Raw genomic sequence first — 17,235 nt, forward strand, 5'->3', positions numbered from 1 at the left:
CATAGAGGGGGCAATTCCATGATCATAGACATGTTACATGGCCATATTCGGAGTTGCCATTGTGAAGCTACATATAGGTAGTGACCTATATGTAGTGCACGCGTGTAATGGTGTCCCCGCACTCACAAAGTTCAGGGAATTGGCTCTGAACAATGTGGGGGCACCTTGGCTAGTGCCAGGGTGCCCTCACACTAAGTAACTTTGCACCTAACCTTTACCAGGTAAAGGTTAGACATATAGGTGACTTATAAGTTACTTAAGTGCAGTGTAAAATGGCTGTGAAATAATGTGGGCGTTATTTCACTCAGGCTGCAGTGGCAGGCCTGTGTAAGAATTGTCAGAGCTCCCTATGGGTGGCAAAAGAAATGCTGCAGCCCATAGGGATCTCCTGGAACCCCAATACCCTGGGTACCTCAGTACCATATACTAGGGAATTATAAGGGTGTTCCAGTAAGCCAATGTAAATTGGTAAAAATGGTCACTAGCCTGTTAGTGACAATTTAAAAGTAATGAGAGAGCATAACCACTGAGGTTCTGGTTAGCAGAGCCTCAGTGAGACAGTTAGGCACCACACAGGGAACACATACATGCACACCTATGAGCAGTGGAGCCCTGTGTGACAGGGTCCCAGTGACACATACATATAGGCCACAACCTTATGAGCACTGGGGTCCTGACTAGCAGGGTCCCAGTGACACATAACAAACATACTGAAAACATAGTGTTTTCACTATGAGCACTGGGGCCTAGCCATCAGGATCCCAGTGAGACAGTGAAAACAGTGACAAACATCCTGACATACACTCACAAACAGGCCAAAAGTGGGGGTAACAAGGCTAGAAAGAGGCTACTTTCTCACACCTATGCTGAGGAATTTTAGGAAGAGTAGGAAGAGGATTAATGAGGCTGTATTGGGCTAGTCCCCCTGTCTCAATGATTCTTCAACTTTGGAGGTGGTGGTGACTCCAGTGTAATCTGCTTCTCGAAGGTAAACTTTTTCTTATGAGGAAGAGTGTCCTGCGCCTGGCAGCTTGGAAGAAATACTGCCTGGTTGCAGGTAGATGAACAGTCTCTTCTGCCTACTGTTGAGCTCCTGTTGAAGGCACTGGAGAGCAGGGTAATTGAGATTCCCGGAGCCTGCAGAAGAATGCACTGTGGACTGCATTTCTCCTTCAAAGCCGGTCTGGTTGTTGATAAGTGCTTTGACTCTGAAGAGCCAACTTTCGCCGGGGCAGAGGAAACGGAAGGCTTAGAGGGTGCTGCTGGCATGAAGGAATGCCGGAACTTAAATGGCTGTTTCGGCACTGTGATTGGAGTTGGCACTGGCTCTATAGCCTTGTTTCATTGCAGGCCATGGCTGGGATGCAGTGGTGGCCCAAAGGGCTGGTGGGCTGGTAGTGGGCTTGAAGCCCATCCACCTGAGGGGTGGTGATCGACCAGCTGTTTTTGGTGGGATATAGTATTCACCATTGATGTCTTTGGGCTTTGGCCCACTTGGGGCAGTTGATTTCTGGCACGGGAGCTCGCTAGAAAACTTGGCACCAGGTTGAAGGCCATGGGTTGATAGGCTGAAGTGGAAGCACCTGTTTCTCCTTTGACATCCTCTCCGAAGATGTCTGAAATGTCCTTGTCTTGCCTCTCCACCATTGTGCGTCGAGCGAGGCATCAATTGTGTTGGTACCCGAAGGTCTTCTTGGACCTGAACAAGGGGTAGGCTAGACAGAAGGTCTCGGTGTGCTCTGGAGACAAGCAGAGATGATAGACCGGATGATGATCTTGCCACAAGTACTTTTGAGTGGTACTCTGGACAGTGCTGGAAAGGGGTCCTTTTTATAATAGCCTGCACATTCTCGAGGAGGGCTGCTGTGGAGAAGGACTGCGAGGAGAAGGGCCTTAGGAGTGGCGAGGTCCTGAACAGAGAGTCGAAGATATACTCGATGCTGATACCGGGGAGAACAGAGATAAAGCAGGGAACACTGTAAAGAACATGATTACTGGATGCCAACCGGGGTGGATGCACCAGAAGACCCCGACAAGGAGTGTGCAGAAGTGTTGACTCAGAGCTTCAGCAACACATGTCCAAACCTGACGATGGGAGAAAACAATCTAATGATGGAGCCGATGCCCATGAGCATTACCAGCCATAGGAGTAGCCATTATACCTTGTGATTCGAAAGACTTATTCAAAGAAAAAAGAAATGGTATATGTCAATCCCCAACACTAGATGGCAGCAGTATGCAGAGCATGTGTAAACTACACATGCCACAAACATATGGTTATAAAAAATGTGCTAAAACATTACAATTGGCATCATGTATATTTCATTTTTATTTACAACATTTATGCCAATATATGCTTGTTTTAGAAACAGATAAAATGGTTTTGCGATTCTGAATGAAATCACTGTATAGTATGTTGTCACTTCTTCACATTGTGTGCCATACCTCAAAGCCTTCCAAGACTTTCCAAAACTTCAGCCGGCTCCCTCCTGAACTACATACAAATGGAAACGGGCCTGAGTGACATAATAAAAGCTGATGTGTTGTTCAGCAGGGGGCGGTGGGCAGACCTCTAAGACTAAGAAGGTGTTTTAACTCTTCATTCAGAGAACCCGCTGCAACCTAGAAGAATGATCACCTTCCACCATTCACTAAGAAGTCACTATGTAAGATCTATGTACAACATTGTACTCTCTACAAATAAATTTAATTTAGCAAATATGAAACCTCTGCGAGAAACACAAAAATAAGAATTGAAAGAGCATACAGCAGTGGCTTTCTTATTTTTAGGGTTTGCCTGCGACACAGCATGTTCTGCATACGTTCCTGCTTGCCAGAGATACTGTACACAACAGAAGTCTGCTCAGTCCTTAACATTTCTTGGCATCATAGACACTCTTATTTGACTCTGCCTTCTAATTGTATAGCGCATGCCAGCTTCACTTTCTCTTCTTTTGGATGCAGCATGGACCACATACTGATTGCATCAGCTTGACTGCAGTCCTTCTGCTGATTGTGCTGTCATTGAGGTATTATTTTTATTTTGTCTTCTTTCCCTGCTGTCTTTGTCGCTTCTGCCCCACCTTCCCGGACTCTTATTGTTCCCACCTCTAGTGTTTGTATTGCTTCTTTAGCATCCCACTCCTCTTTTTGGTATTGCTTCTTCCAGTCCCCCCCCCCCCGTTAGCCCTGTGGCTTCTTCCAATCTCATCCCCATGTCCCCTTGTCTGTGCTGCTTTTTCCCCTCCCACGCCACCCCTGTTGTCCATCTTGTTTCTTCCCCTTACCAACCATCTTTGACCATGTTGCTTTTTCCCCTCCGACCACCCATTGTCTGTGTTACCCACTTGCCAAAAGAAAAAGAAAAAACTGTCACACAGCCTGCGGTGGCGGAATCACAGCACTTTTCTTTTGTCGCCTTATCCGTTCCCTCCCACTCTCCTTGTCAATGTTGCCCATTTCTTCTCGCTGTCTCCTGTAGTCTATGTTGCTCACCACAACGGCCATACGAAAAACATTTAGCCATGCTGCACTGCTCTACAACATGGCTAGAAGACATTAGCACAGCCTGTAGCTGTTATACAGATTTAAGTTCTAGTGATACACAGAAGCAATTGACATTTTTTAATTCCGCTACTGGCCTAGAAACCAATCAGTTGAAGATTCACCTACTAACACAATTTTCAAAATGAAAGGTACATATAAAACAATAAAATAATCTAGACATGGGGGAAATATTTAGCCTCAGATAAAAAGTGGGAGAGGGACATTTTTCTTTGAAGTTTCAAGAATTTCTTGGAAAACAGACAACAATAATGGTTTGTTAATTTGTTTTTTTAAAACAAAAACAGAGGAATGTATTTACAATAATGAAACAACTCCTAAAGCATGTGCTTGGCATATACTGCATTCCCATAAAATGGCAATGAAACTCAGCAGTTGGTGGATATCCTAAAATGATGCATTTCAAGAAGAAATCTGTCAACCCGGCCAATCAAATCCTACTGAACACCGTTAAACTATATTTCACAAATTGTTGTTGGATAAAATTTTGAATTAAAATCAATAAAGAAAAAACAGAGCAACACATTCTGCGGGTACTCTCTGAGGTGAAGGGCGAATATTATGTTATTCAAAACATTATGTTGTTGTCTGTGACAGCAAACCAAAACAGCTAGCTATCTCACTTACAGAAAGGAGACAAGAAGCAGAATCTAAACTAATTTTTAGGCATGGGAATAAATGTAAATTAATTTATGTGCAAATATAATTTATGTTAAATGCAACTTTGTTTATGTACTTAAAACTATTTATATTAAATTCTGATTGCAACACCACAATCTTCCCTGCCGATTTCAGTCAAATGTGATTTAAAGGTGGTGGTGGGGGGCAGATTTACTAATATTCCATGCAACATAGCACAGCAAGACAACTTGCTGAGCTGCGCTGCATGAAAGATACATCAGAAATGCACAATATTTACAAAGCTAAGGCACATTTCTGCTACCTCCCTGCAAAGGCGTGCTCTGTGCTACCTTGGGCAAACGTAGCCACTCTTGCGCCATGGTGCAAGGGATCCGGCGTAACAGGCAGGGTTGTTTTGTGCAGGATCCTGCACAAAACCAGTACTTAAAGTAATTCCCCTTTTTCTATGTGGGATGCTGAATGCATCACAGACAGAAAAATGAAGGAAAATGTTTCTTACCAGTAGATATCTGTTCGTGGCATGAAGTGCTGTAGATTCACATGCAGTGCATAAGCTTGCCATCTAGTGTTGGGTTCGGAGTGGTACAACTTGTTTTTCTTCTAAGAATGTTTTTCGAGTCACAGGATTGAGTGTCTCCGCCTCTCGATGATAGAGCGCATGGGCATCAAGTCCTTTGTTAGATTGTTTTCTCCACAGGCAGGAGAGTGAAGTACTGTGGAAAGAGAAAGGGAGAAAGATGTCCATGCAGTGTATCAACATATATACAACATTAACATATTAACATAATTGCAATGGCCGCAGGCGTCCGGGGAGCAAGGGGGGCGTATGTGAATCTACAGAAGCACAGAATCAAGGACAAATAAGACATCCAAGCCCCAAGTCACTCAACCTAGCAATATGACTCTCAGAATGTATGGACATTCTTAAGCATGTAGACCCAAAACTAGACAATGCAGCAAAGTGGAAATGCTTTGTTTGCTACTGTCAACCAAAAAACATTGAGACTCTCAAGCCAACTGTTCAAGAGATTGTTTGTTACTGCATTTACATAAAGCTAATTTAGCTTACCCATCCATTCAACTTCATTTTGCAGCTATAGCTGCATACCTTAAAAACTGACAGCATACTTCTTTATTCAGGATTCCAGTCATTAAGGCATCATCAAATGACTTAAAAGAATCATTCCACCAAGGGTCCTTCCGGCACCATCCTGGAATCTTAATATTGTTCTTACAAGGCTCATGGGTCTCCCTTTTGACCATTTTTGCAATGTGCTGGATGGATGGGAATGTGGAAGTAAGCCTCTTTTAGATCTAACATTGTCATAAAGTCGCCTTGTTGGAGAAGGGGAATGACATCCTGAAGAGTGAACGTATCGAAATGCTCTGATAGAATGTATTGGTTTATGGGTCTGAGATCTAGAATTGGTCTAAATTAACTATCTTTTTTGGGTATAAGAAAGTAGACGGAGTATACTCCCGAACCTTCATGTTTTAATAGAACTGGCTCTATAAACCCTTTGAGGAGAAGAGATTGCACTTCCTTCTAGAGAGGACAGAGATGTTTTTCTGAAAGTCTGTGAGGGGGTATGTTTAGCGGAGTGGAAATGAGCTTTAGACAGTAACCATTTTGGATAACTGAAAGAACCTAATGGTCAGTGGTGGTATCTGACCACTGTGGGTAAAAAATGTTTAAGTCTTTCACCTACAGGACTCGTGTGTGGTGGTGGAAGGTGGAGGTAGTCATTGTTTGTCAGTGGAGGTGGAACCTCTAGAAGTGGATGACTTTCCTCTGCCTTTGTTGTTGTTTCCTCCATATGAACCTCTATAAAACTCTCTAGTGTACGACTGAGAGGAGGCTTTGGTTTGTGTGGAAGACTGGTCTGTACAGGATGACCTAAAACCTCTTGCGAAACCTGGGCGATGAAAAGTACCACAGTGTGCAGTGGCTTGGAGTGCCCCATTAGCTTTGGTGGTTTCATTAACTTTCTTTAACTTTTCTAGTGTAGTGTTGACTTGGTGGCCAAACAGGAGCTCTTTATCAAAAGGCATGTTTAACACTGCCTGTTGTATCTCTGGTTTGAACCCTGAACACCTGGGCCAAGCATGTCTTCTTATAATGATGCTGGTGTTAATGTTGCGTGCACCCACATCAGCAGCATCCAGGCACAACAAATGGAATTATTTGTAATATTTTGTCCTTCTGCCACAATTTTGCAACCCCTTTTGCGATGCTACTCAGGGAGATACTGAACGAGCTCTTCCATGGCGCCTCAATGCACCCTGTCATATCGTACTAGCAAGGCTTGTGCATTAGCAATATGCCAGTGACTGGCTGCCTGAGCTGCAACCCTTTTGCCTGCTGCATTTCTCAGGAGGGGCAGTGTCACCTGTGGATTGACATTTGGCCCTTTTGCGGGCAGCTGATGTAATAGAGTTGGGAGGAACCCGTGTCTTTATTAACAGAGGGACTGTGGGTGCAGCCTTATATTTTTTATCAACTTGTGCAGTGTTAATGCATGCTCTTACTGGTTCCTTAAAGATCTCATCAGCGTGCCAGGGAGCATGGGAAGGAATTGACTATCTTTATGTGTTGTGGCAATGGTGTCAAATAGAAAGTCTTCCTCCACAGGATCAGTGTGCTGCTGCCCTAGCTATGACTTGCTGATATGAGGTGATGATGGACTAGCTGGATAGAGCTATAGATCAATAGGTGTGATAGGATCGGGATCATGTGTGTCCCACGGATCTGAGTCATCTATCGTGTCTCCTAAATCATGAGCCCCATGTAAAGGTGAGTTTGCCTGAGTAAATCCGGAGAGAGAGGGAGATGTTGGTGGAGGAGAAGGAGAAGGAGGTGGAGAGGCTCGAGGAGAGGACTGTGGAATAGATGAAGTCTTATCTTTGGCGGGCTTCTTTGGAGGCGGAGCGGTATCAAGCACCTCTTGAAAAGTCATTTTTTGTTTTAAAGGAAAAGGGGGTGTTGTCATAATACGACCTGTTCCCTCCTGAGTATGAAGTCGGCGCGGCTGAGCTCCCATTACTTTGAGAATTGGTTCCATGGGTGAAGGGGTGGATGAAGACTGTCCCGAAGCCACAGTAGTGGAAGGAGTCTTTTTTGCAGTTTTCGGCTTTGAAGTTTTTAATTGGTACGGTGGTGTTGGCACCAAAGCAAAGGAGGCCAGTTTTTTGGTCGGTGCCAAAGTACTCTGTGTACTTGGTTGAGTTGGTGCTGAGGTGGAGCTATCAGAGCCCGAGATTGATGCTGAAGTTTTCACTTTGGCTTTTTCCGGTGCCGAGTTGGAGGGTGGGGTATGCAAAATGGTTTCTCAGCTCCGACCATGATCGGTGACCTCTTTGGATGTTGTTTTTACAGTCTTTGTGGGGCTGCAGGAGCCTTTGTGCTCGCGATCTGCGCCGACTGCAACTGCTGACTCTCGATATCTGACTGCACATCCGAGTCAGAGTCTTGGATCGAGAAGACCTCTTCTTGCTCCGGCTCCTCTTGTGTGTGCAACTCCCAGAAGATGCCTGGTGTGTTGTCTGGAGTCTGAGACGCCATTTCCAGTCGGCGAGCTCTCTGGTCTCTAAGCATCTTCTTTAACCAAAAGGATTGACACACGTCACAGGTTTGCTCGCTGTGGTCGGGGGAGAGATACAAATTACACACATGGTGTTGATCGGTGTGGGGGAATTTGGAATGACACCGAGGGCAGAAGCGAAATGGAGTCCATTCCATCAGGTTTGCATAGCCGGATTCCACATGGAAGATGTAGTCGATTTCGGGATTACAATGCCATCGAAACAATACCGTTGCTTAGAGGAAGATGGAGAGAAAACCATTTGGGAATGTATTGTGCCGAGAACTCTGAGCGAGAGGAACACACATCTGAACCCGACGACAGAGAAACAATCTAACAAAGGAATCAATGCCCATACGCACTATCACTGAGAGGAGGAGTTACTTGATCCTGTGACTCAAAAAACACAAGATGGCGAGTTTATGCACAGCATGTGTATCTCCAGCCACACATGCCAGTGAACGTAATAGTTCCCTGCGTTATACCCTGGTCTGAGATGCAACACACAAAGAAAAATAAGTAATATTTCTCATTGTTAAGGCTGGGGAGCATACTATTTAGCCACATACTCACGTTTACAACTCTTTGTAAATCTGAGAATACGCCGAAGTCAACAGGTAGGAACACCAACACTCCACCCATGGAACGCCTTCCTTTGCTGCCTTACAGTACCTCAGATTTACTAAACCATGCAGAGTTACACAAGGCAGCTTTGCGTGACTTAGAGATTCATGCTTAAGGCCCTGTGTGAAGCATAGGGCAAATCAAGCCTTTAGTAAATCTGGCCCTGGGGCGTTAACGCTTATGTTGGGGGTCTGCTTCTTCCAAAGTGCCCACTCCTCTGCTCTTTTCTTCCTCCTGAATGCAGTCGGTTACTGCAGGAGCGACTCTAAAGCTGATAGCCTCACAACACAGGGAGTGACTTGAATTCATACCTGGATGAGTGATATGTGTAAAAAGGGATTAGCCTAGGGCCCCAGCCCTACTCTTCATGATTTCCTCAAGATTCCCATTTCCTTCCTGAAATGTGCCCAGGCCCCTTTCCTTATGGCCTCTCACTTAATCAAAGAGCACCCTTTGAAGTCAGCTTACAGGAATGCAGCAATTCACAAATCTTTTGGGGGAGAAGATTTCTCTACCTCCATTCCATGTTTCATCATGCAGACCTGAGTCTCCATAATGGAACACAGGGCTCTCCAAGATTTGTACCATCCACAGGCACACAAACACCTAGTGCATGTACACAATTTACAAACACTGCACAGCACTGTATCTCCATGTACTGTACCACTCAAAGGCACACATATATTCAGCACATGCATTCACCAAGCATGCACTGCTCAGTACATTTCCCTGTACTGTACCCTTCCCAGGCAATCATATACCGAGCACAGATACACCAATGTAAAGAACTACAGACCAATCTGATGTAGGCCAAGGATGAGTTAAGCACACAGCAGTGGAACTTTGAAAATTAGTGAGCCTGTAGACCTCACTCAATGACATAGGTAAACAAGGACCTGTTCACTCCTACAGATCACTACACAGTATGTTGCCACCACTGTGCTCATGCGTCCTAACTCCTAGTGAAGGCAAAAGCCTTCCACACTATGAGGGTAGCGCTTCGGATGCCCCTCTCGTTTCAACAAGGCCACAATCTGTGAGACTGGCCTTTACCATGGGGCACACGCATGAGCTGTGTTTATATATGTCAACCAAAATTAATTTGGGATCCAGACAGCAGTACAGTTGGACACTCAACACAGGGGTGCACGTCCATTACTGTGCAGAGGACTTTCCTTTCAAATCAGAATGCCAACAGTTATGCACAGGATATGAATGCAATCTAGATCATTATGTTACTGAGCTCAACCCTGCAACAGGTAAGGATTTTAACACCCAGTGAAAAGTCTGTTCATGACACTTGTGCATGTCTGTTTTCAACTTTAACAAGAAACACCAAAACGTATGCCTCATTCATCCAAAATATTACGGTTCTACTGGTTTTCTGAGATCATATTTTTTTTTTTTCCACTGGTTTATCAGAAATTGTAAAATATAATAAATATGTGTGCTTTCTGAGGTGGACAATGCCAGTATACTTTCAAATGTATAATGCAATACTATAAGAGAAAAGTGATAAATCTTACATCTGGCCTAATTTGAATAGTTTTTTCGTTACTGATGTGTACAAATATACACACACACACACACACACACTCTTTAGAGCCTGTTGTTTATTAAGCATCTCATTAGTGCTGTGACACATCAAGACTATGATTTATCTCACTGCTGAAGCTAAAATCACTTCATCCTTCGTGGAATAAGGGATGTTTATTGTTTTCATCCAGACTTTTAACTATGGAGCAATTAAATGATGGACCATAAAGTATCTTTAGAAAGCTATCTTCCACAATTCTTCGTGTCTACTTCATGGGGGAAAATATCAACATTATAACACTTGCTAACAAATGAAGTATTCTTTCCCCTATGATGATATGATATGAAATGCATGTTTTTACTTTTTAAATACACTTTGATCGTAACTGAGAAATTGACTTTTGGTTCAGATGGTTATACGTCCTGAACACAGAGAGATTATTGAGACCTTTGATTGTCCTTTCTAATGCAAAAAAAGTGTTATTAGTTTCTTGTAGATTACACCAAAATATATTTTATTTTTCTTACACTGCATGCTTGCAGGTAAGCAGTGATCGAGAGAACAAGACCCCAGCGATAAGCAACTGGACGGCAAACCATTACTACTGCCACACAGCATATCGGCTGCCCTGCTCCCCACGTAATAAGTCACACTCCTCTCGTTGGCAAGATCAGAAACTCCCATCCCCTTATGTTCACACAAGGATGTTCAGGAGGGCAGACTGCTTACGTGTGTTACCTCAGAGCGCAGACAGCACAGGTGTGTAAAGAAACGACCACTGAAACAGCCCGCATTGCTTAAGTCCACAATAATGTAGTCTAAAATACCTAGACGGAAAGAAGAGACTAGAAAGTGAAAACCAAAGAATATATGAAAAAGGTCTGCTAGGCAAGAAAGGAAACAGTGCATGGAATGAGTTGAGCCAATGAATGACACACAACTAGATGCACGCTACAGGATGCAATAAGCTCCGATTTAAAAGTCGTGGAGAAGCAGGTTCTAGCCCTTCCACTTTGAGACAAAGTCTTCACCAGCTGAGAGGTAGAAGTATTTGAATATTGCCTGCATAGCAATCACCAAACTCCCTGTGGCAGACTTACAATTTCAGAGCATGGTACCGATGCACTCAAAGGTTTGAATACTATTCATCTATTAACTCATATTTACATTCATTGTTTAGCATACAGGTAACCCAAATCCTAGGTCACGCCCTATGCTTCCACTTCTTAACTTTTTTTCTAGATTATAAGGGATGTTTCAAATTTGGTAATTGTCACCAAATCAAAAAAATTGTACACAAGAAAAATGAAAGAATCTTCTGCATTTACGTGATTAATTGTTTACAAATATTTCCTTAATCTGATCACTTCAGAAACTTACTTTTGAGCAGTCTTGTATCAATAAATCGATACTTTAATTCTAAAATAAAATATGTAATAAAATATGTTTGTTCGTGAGGCGCTACCTGCTGCCTCATATTGCTGCCTTCTAATTAACCTACAGAAAAGAAGCATTTGCTTAAACTTTCTGGCTAATCGCAAGCCCTGTCTTGTGCGTAAATAATGCAAAGTGAAGACCTTTCCTGTTTAGATTAGTTGGGCTGCAACACCCATGACAAATTCTGCTACATTTGGTCGCCACATGGTATGGTATTATGCATCACGTTGTGATAATTGGCTTCAGGGCACAGGTGGCTGCTCCTCACTAATCTGGAAAGATCCATTAAGGTCACATATCTGAAAATTCCTTTTTTAGTGTCTGGAAAGTGAAGAGTTGTTAGGAAATTATTACAGTGATCTGACCTGTTATCACCTTGTAATCAAACTGGTGCAGTGCTTTACATGTGCTGTGCTAAGAACCCAGAAGCACAGGCAAGGGTAACACAGAGGTATGGAAAAGGCAGCCCAATGACTTTGAAAACATCAACAGGTGATAATAATTGGATAGAAGGAGAGTCATGAACATGTAAATGTGTATTAGATTTCTTTTGAAGCAGAAACAATATTGGGTTCTATTGAGGGCTCGTATATTTTACTTTTGATCTAATGGAAGGCTGTCTTTGTGTCTTTAACAATAGATACAACCAACTTTTCCATGCAAGACGTCCTCTGAGGCTAGAACTGTGTTGGTTCGGCTTGTCATTTGATTTGAACCTGTACACTATGGTGTACATAGTTACTGCTGGCTTCATAGTTAAAGGCTCCAAGTTGGATCTCCCTTTTGCATACATTCAATGCCTGGAAGGACACTACTCATTGAGTCAGGGAAGTTATGTGTTTTAACATGCCTATTAAGAGCTCCGGATCGACAAAAGTCTTTCCCACATATTGTACATACATATGGTTTTTCTCCTGAATGTATTCGCTGGTGTTCTTTGAGATGATGCTTTCGCATGAAGCTTTTGTCACAATCAGCACACTGATATTCTCTTTCTTTGTATTGCATTTTCTGGAGCCCCATGCTTTGGCTTCTTTTAGAATCTCCAAATAGATATATGTTATCTCCTTCTCCTATCTGTGTTTTCGGGTATGCCACTGAGTCTTTGTTCTGCCTGGAGCTTTTTCCGTAGTCAGTATATGTACAAGGTTTCGGGTTTGGTAGTGAGCTTGTTTGACTAGTAAGAAGCTGTGCATTGCCCAAAACACTTTCTGTTTGATCGTAAGTTTCTGATATCTCTGCTTTGGAGTTTACTTGACATACGTTGGAATGTAATGGCTTACTGAAACTACATTCGCATTTGTTAGCGTCTTCGATCATCAACTCCAGATTACTTTTTGACCACACATGGTTTTCTGAGTATTTTCCATTCTCAGAGATTTGTAGAACATTCAAATCATCTTCTCCAGGTGCAGTTTTGCATGCCATTGTGTCAGTACACTGTACAGATTTCACAACTTCAACTCTTCTCAGCATGCTTCCAACACCTGTTAAAACAAGAGACCACATTTTCAGATTTTTTAAGCAACAACAAGAACTGCCTACATTCAATAAGGCAATAGTTCAACCTTTCGGAACTAATGTGCATATTAGTACAATACTAAGGCTGTGGTGTATAGTTGATTTTTTAATTCTGTCTACAAACTGCTGCCGAAAGGCAAAACGTACTTACCTTTGGTAACAATGTGGTGGATACATAACCACTTCTGCAGACTTCTCAACTTATGAATATTCCCCAAACATCTGAATGTCTGGAAAAGGTTACCCGCAGTAACAGCTCTCCTGCGGAGCAAGGTGGCACCAAGTAGCTCCGACTGTAACCCTGACCACCGACATGACGTTACCAGGGTATAGTAGATGACAACTTGCACATTGAAGTCAGTTCCTGAAGCTTTTTCCATACTCCAGAGAGGAACGTGGGGGAGGAACAATCTGGACTAGCTAGGCGATTTGTAAAGTGCATCCAAATTTGCTGCACCAAAGCTAAACATACACTACAGTCTGTCTAAGGTGCATTTTACTAAAGAAATGTGCCATAAATGGCCGAGATTAAAAAAAGAGCCCATAACGCAGCTGTATACCTTGGGATCTTGTTATTAAAGTCACTAATCTATTATTGGAGGAGGAAGGACAGTGAGGTATCTGCAGAACATTATGTATGCACCATAAGGAATAATTTGCTTACTTGTAATAATCGGTTTGCATGATAAACTGCTGTAGATTTCCCTGCTTTGCACACTCCTGCCATCTGGGTCTGGGCTCGGACATCACAAGTTGTTTTTCTTTGAAGGAGTTTCCGTTTCAAGGCGACTTGTGATGCCTCTCCCAGAAAACCCACAATACATCAGGACATAGAGTGCACCTTAGAATGTGTTTTCCTCTAGAAGGAAGTGTAAGAGTGGTGATGAGAAGCAGAATAAAGTCTGTAAACTAGTTAGAGTGCCAAATAAGCGCTAAACATTTCGAAATGCGTGCATTTGAGGAACTGGTGAGGCATGTTACTGTACATCATTAGAAGCTGCAAACCAATTACTATGGGCAATTAACTTTTTCCGTTTGAAGCATGTGTAGCTTTAGCTAACATACTTAGCACAGACTGCAAATAAGTACCCTTTTCCTAAAGCAGGAACAAAAGATGTTTGAAACAATGTTTTAAGAAAAGTTTCCCCGATTTACAGCTCCTGGTGGGTCTGCATTTTTACACAATATTTAGTGAAGGTGTGGATGTTGAGCCAAGTGGCTACTCTGCAGATAATGGCCCATTGTTTACGAGTAATATGCCCCTTAGACACAGAGGGTCATTTATGTTTAGCTTTGGTGCAGCAAATATGGATGCACATTACAAACCACCCAGCAAGTCCAGATTGTGAGAGTGAGTTATCAAAGTGCGGCTGTATGATCTACATAGGTAATAACAACTCTTTTAAAAATCTAAAGTATGCAATTACCTTTCCACAAACAATCGTAGGTGTGGAAAGAAGGATGGCAAATGAATGGGCTGACAAGAACTGGAGAAATTACTTTTGTTAACCATGTTTCTTTATTCAAGCATCAGGAGGGAGACTACATATCCCAGACTGCTCTTGGCCCCGGGAGGCAGCCATTTCCAAGCCCAGCTGCTCGCACTTGCCACACCAACGAGCAATATAAAGCGCCAGGGAATCGACCGCAGTGCAGGACGTGCTAAGCATCAGGAGGGGACTACATATCCCAGACTGCTCTTGGCCCCAGGAGGAGGCCATTTCCAAGCCCAGCTGCTCGCACTTATCATACCAACGAGCGCTATAAAGCGCCAGGGAATTGACGGCAGCGTGAGATGCACTAAGCATCTGGAGGGGGCTGCATATCCCAGACTGCTCTTGGCCTCAGGAGGCAGACATTTCCAAGCCCAGCTGCTCGCACTTGCTACACCAACGAGTGCTATAAATCACCAGGGAATCGACCACAGCGTGTGCCAAGTCCGGGCCAAGGGCTCACCCGTCCCCACCAGAAGGTGGCTGGGCCGGGCCGGGCCACCCCTCTTACATCTGGGAATATAGGGTGTGCAATACTTCCAGGCTGCAATCGCCCAACTTTTATACCCGTACAGGTTGCCCAAGATGCACACAGGCACGTAAGCAATCTATTCGCAAACGGGGAAAAGAAAAAGTAGCGTTCTCAGTGATAAAAAATAAATAAGATCGACTCACATGGCTCAAACTTTGATTTCAAATTATTTGTCCTCTATCATGGGGTTATTTAGTCAGAATTAGAGAAAACTGAATCCTAGATTGGGGCAGTGCAGAACCTGTCCCAGAGATCTCACCTGGAACCCTGTATTATAATAAATCCACCGCCAACTGAGCACTGTTCGAGTAAGCCCCTGGTTAGCATTCCTCCCCAGGCTAGCCCCATAGATCACTCGTTAATCCCAATTAAACCAGAGGAAAGTCCAGCAGATGACCCAATTATAGACTCTTCCCTGGTGTGTTCCCCCACTTTAAAGAAGAAAAAAGCAGGACCTATGGATTGGAAGGGTACTCTGGGGAACAAAGAAAGGACAAGTAAACGCCAAAGGGGTAAAGATATTGTGGGTGACCTCCTCTCCCAAAATGACTCTACACCGAAACTATTTTGTACATCTCTAGAGGTGAAACTCACCAAGTTGACAGCGGAGAAGATGGCCCTCTTTCAAGAAAACATGATAAACTTGGTTACTGAATCAATTAGACCAGAGTCACCCGCCTGAAGAGGAATCCATAGTGCTGAGTCTACAGATGGGACTGGAAATGCTTTATGCAACCCAGCCTTGAGGCCCCGGAGTCCCCCAGCAACCCATGTCCAACAAGGACATCCTCAACCTGAGCAAGTTTGTCCTTCCAGAAAGTGGGCTCCCTCTGGGTGTCCAAATCCCCCACAATCAAACTTAAATCAAATCCTGGAAGGGGTTCTGCACTTACCACCAGATTGTGCCCCATAAGTTCTGGGCCTGGAAAATGTGCCCCCTCTTACCGGGAGACACGGAGGACACAAAAGCTTTGATGAAAAATTCTGTCCATTGGTTGAGGGCGAAAACAAACTTCCCTGTGGACTTAAACCATGTGATCATCTTCGGCCCTTATAAAATTCTGCAAAGGGAGATGTATATTGGGATAAACTTCAGAGACCCCAACATGGTGAGGGGCCGGTTGGAGTCCCTGGAGCATAGGGAAGGGAATAGGGGTGAGATTGAAGCTCACACGCTGGGGCACTTTTATGATTCGTCCGTCTCAGTCACTGCCTGGCCAAATATATCACCAGCCAGCATGATAGGGCTGACAGCCCTGCAATCCCGGCCAAGTGTTCCGGTCGATAATCATTTAGAGCCACTGAATTCCCTGGACGGTGTCGACTGAGTGAGATGAAACCCCCAATCAAAGGGACGTTCCTCCTGGCCCAGGAGTGCCGGAAAGGAAAGCCCCCTGAGCTTCCCAGCACAGGAACCTGCCCTATCCTCCTAGCTAGAAATAGGAGAGGACAAAGCACATTGTACCGCCCTATCTTTGATTAGTTGGAACACTGCTAGAGTCCGGCCTAAACCAAAAAACCTGGAGTGGATAAAATTTGTGTCCTCATGCAGCATATTTTGTCTCCAGGAGACCTGGTCGGTTGATCCGTTCTACCTGGATGGCTTCCTTACCCTACACCAACCTGCGATACCAACCACTGCAGACAGGGCCAGTAGAGGCCTTGCTGTCCTTGTCTCCCTGGACCTGGCTAAATCTAGAGCAACACTATTATGGGCATCCCTCCATTTGTGATCGTTTTGGTACAGGGGGAGGAAAGTTATTCTCATAATACATTTCTACAATAATGCCCCACGTGGTTCCTTAAAGGAACGTGTTGAAGATGCCATGGACTTCCTTGACTCCTCTGCCTGGCTCCAACACAAGGAAGTCATACTGCTTTGGGTAGGTGAATTTAATAGGCTTCTATGCCCAGATGAAGATCCTAATAGTTGTGGGTTCCCGAATGAGGGCAGAGAAACTGCAATTCACTTCAGACACTCAGAAGTAGGGGAGACGTTGAATTTTTGTCATCAGTAAATATGATCTCTCATTCGCCATGGAGGCGATCCCCCAGAATACTCACAGTATCCCAACATTTACAGGGAACTTTAAAGGGAGCCATATAGACTTCATCTTCATTAGTCATGAGGACTCCCATCTAATCTGTGATTTTCAGATTGTTCCTCACTGTGCCAGTGATCACAACCCCCTGTGTACTACCTTAGCCTATTATACTAAATCAGGCAGAAAGGGAGGTGAGGGAAGACCTGGCTTTTAATAGAAACATGGGTATGCATATTAAATGGGACAAGGTGGATCAAAT

The 17,235-nt window shown here is 43.8% G+C and overlaps 1 protein-coding gene across 3 annotated transcripts in view; it reads right to left on the minus strand.

The window, feature by feature from the left end:
- Nucleotides 1-10,006: 10,006 nt before the first annotated feature.
- LOC138282298 (zinc finger protein 12-like) overlaps nucleotides 10,007-17,235 on the minus strand; it is a 489,476-nt gene continuing 482,247 nt past the window's right edge. For all 3 annotated transcript variants that reach the window (XM_069219682.1, XM_069219684.1, XM_069219683.1), the window contains one exon: nucleotides 10,007-12,872. In XM_069219682.1, the coding sequence (XP_069075783.1) occupies nucleotides 12,142-12,872 (731 nt within the window). In that variant the 3' untranslated portion in view covers nucleotides 10,007-12,141. The remainder of the gene's footprint in view (nucleotides 12,873-17,235) is intronic.

Source organism: Pleurodeles waltl, unplaced genomic scaffold (assembly GCF_031143425.1).
Source record: "Pleurodeles waltl isolate 20211129_DDA unplaced genomic scaffold, aPleWal1.hap1.20221129 scaffold_94, whole genome shotgun sequence".
In the NCBI taxonomy this organism is placed as follows: domain Eukaryota; kingdom Metazoa; phylum Chordata; class Amphibia; order Caudata; family Salamandridae; genus Pleurodeles; species Pleurodeles waltl.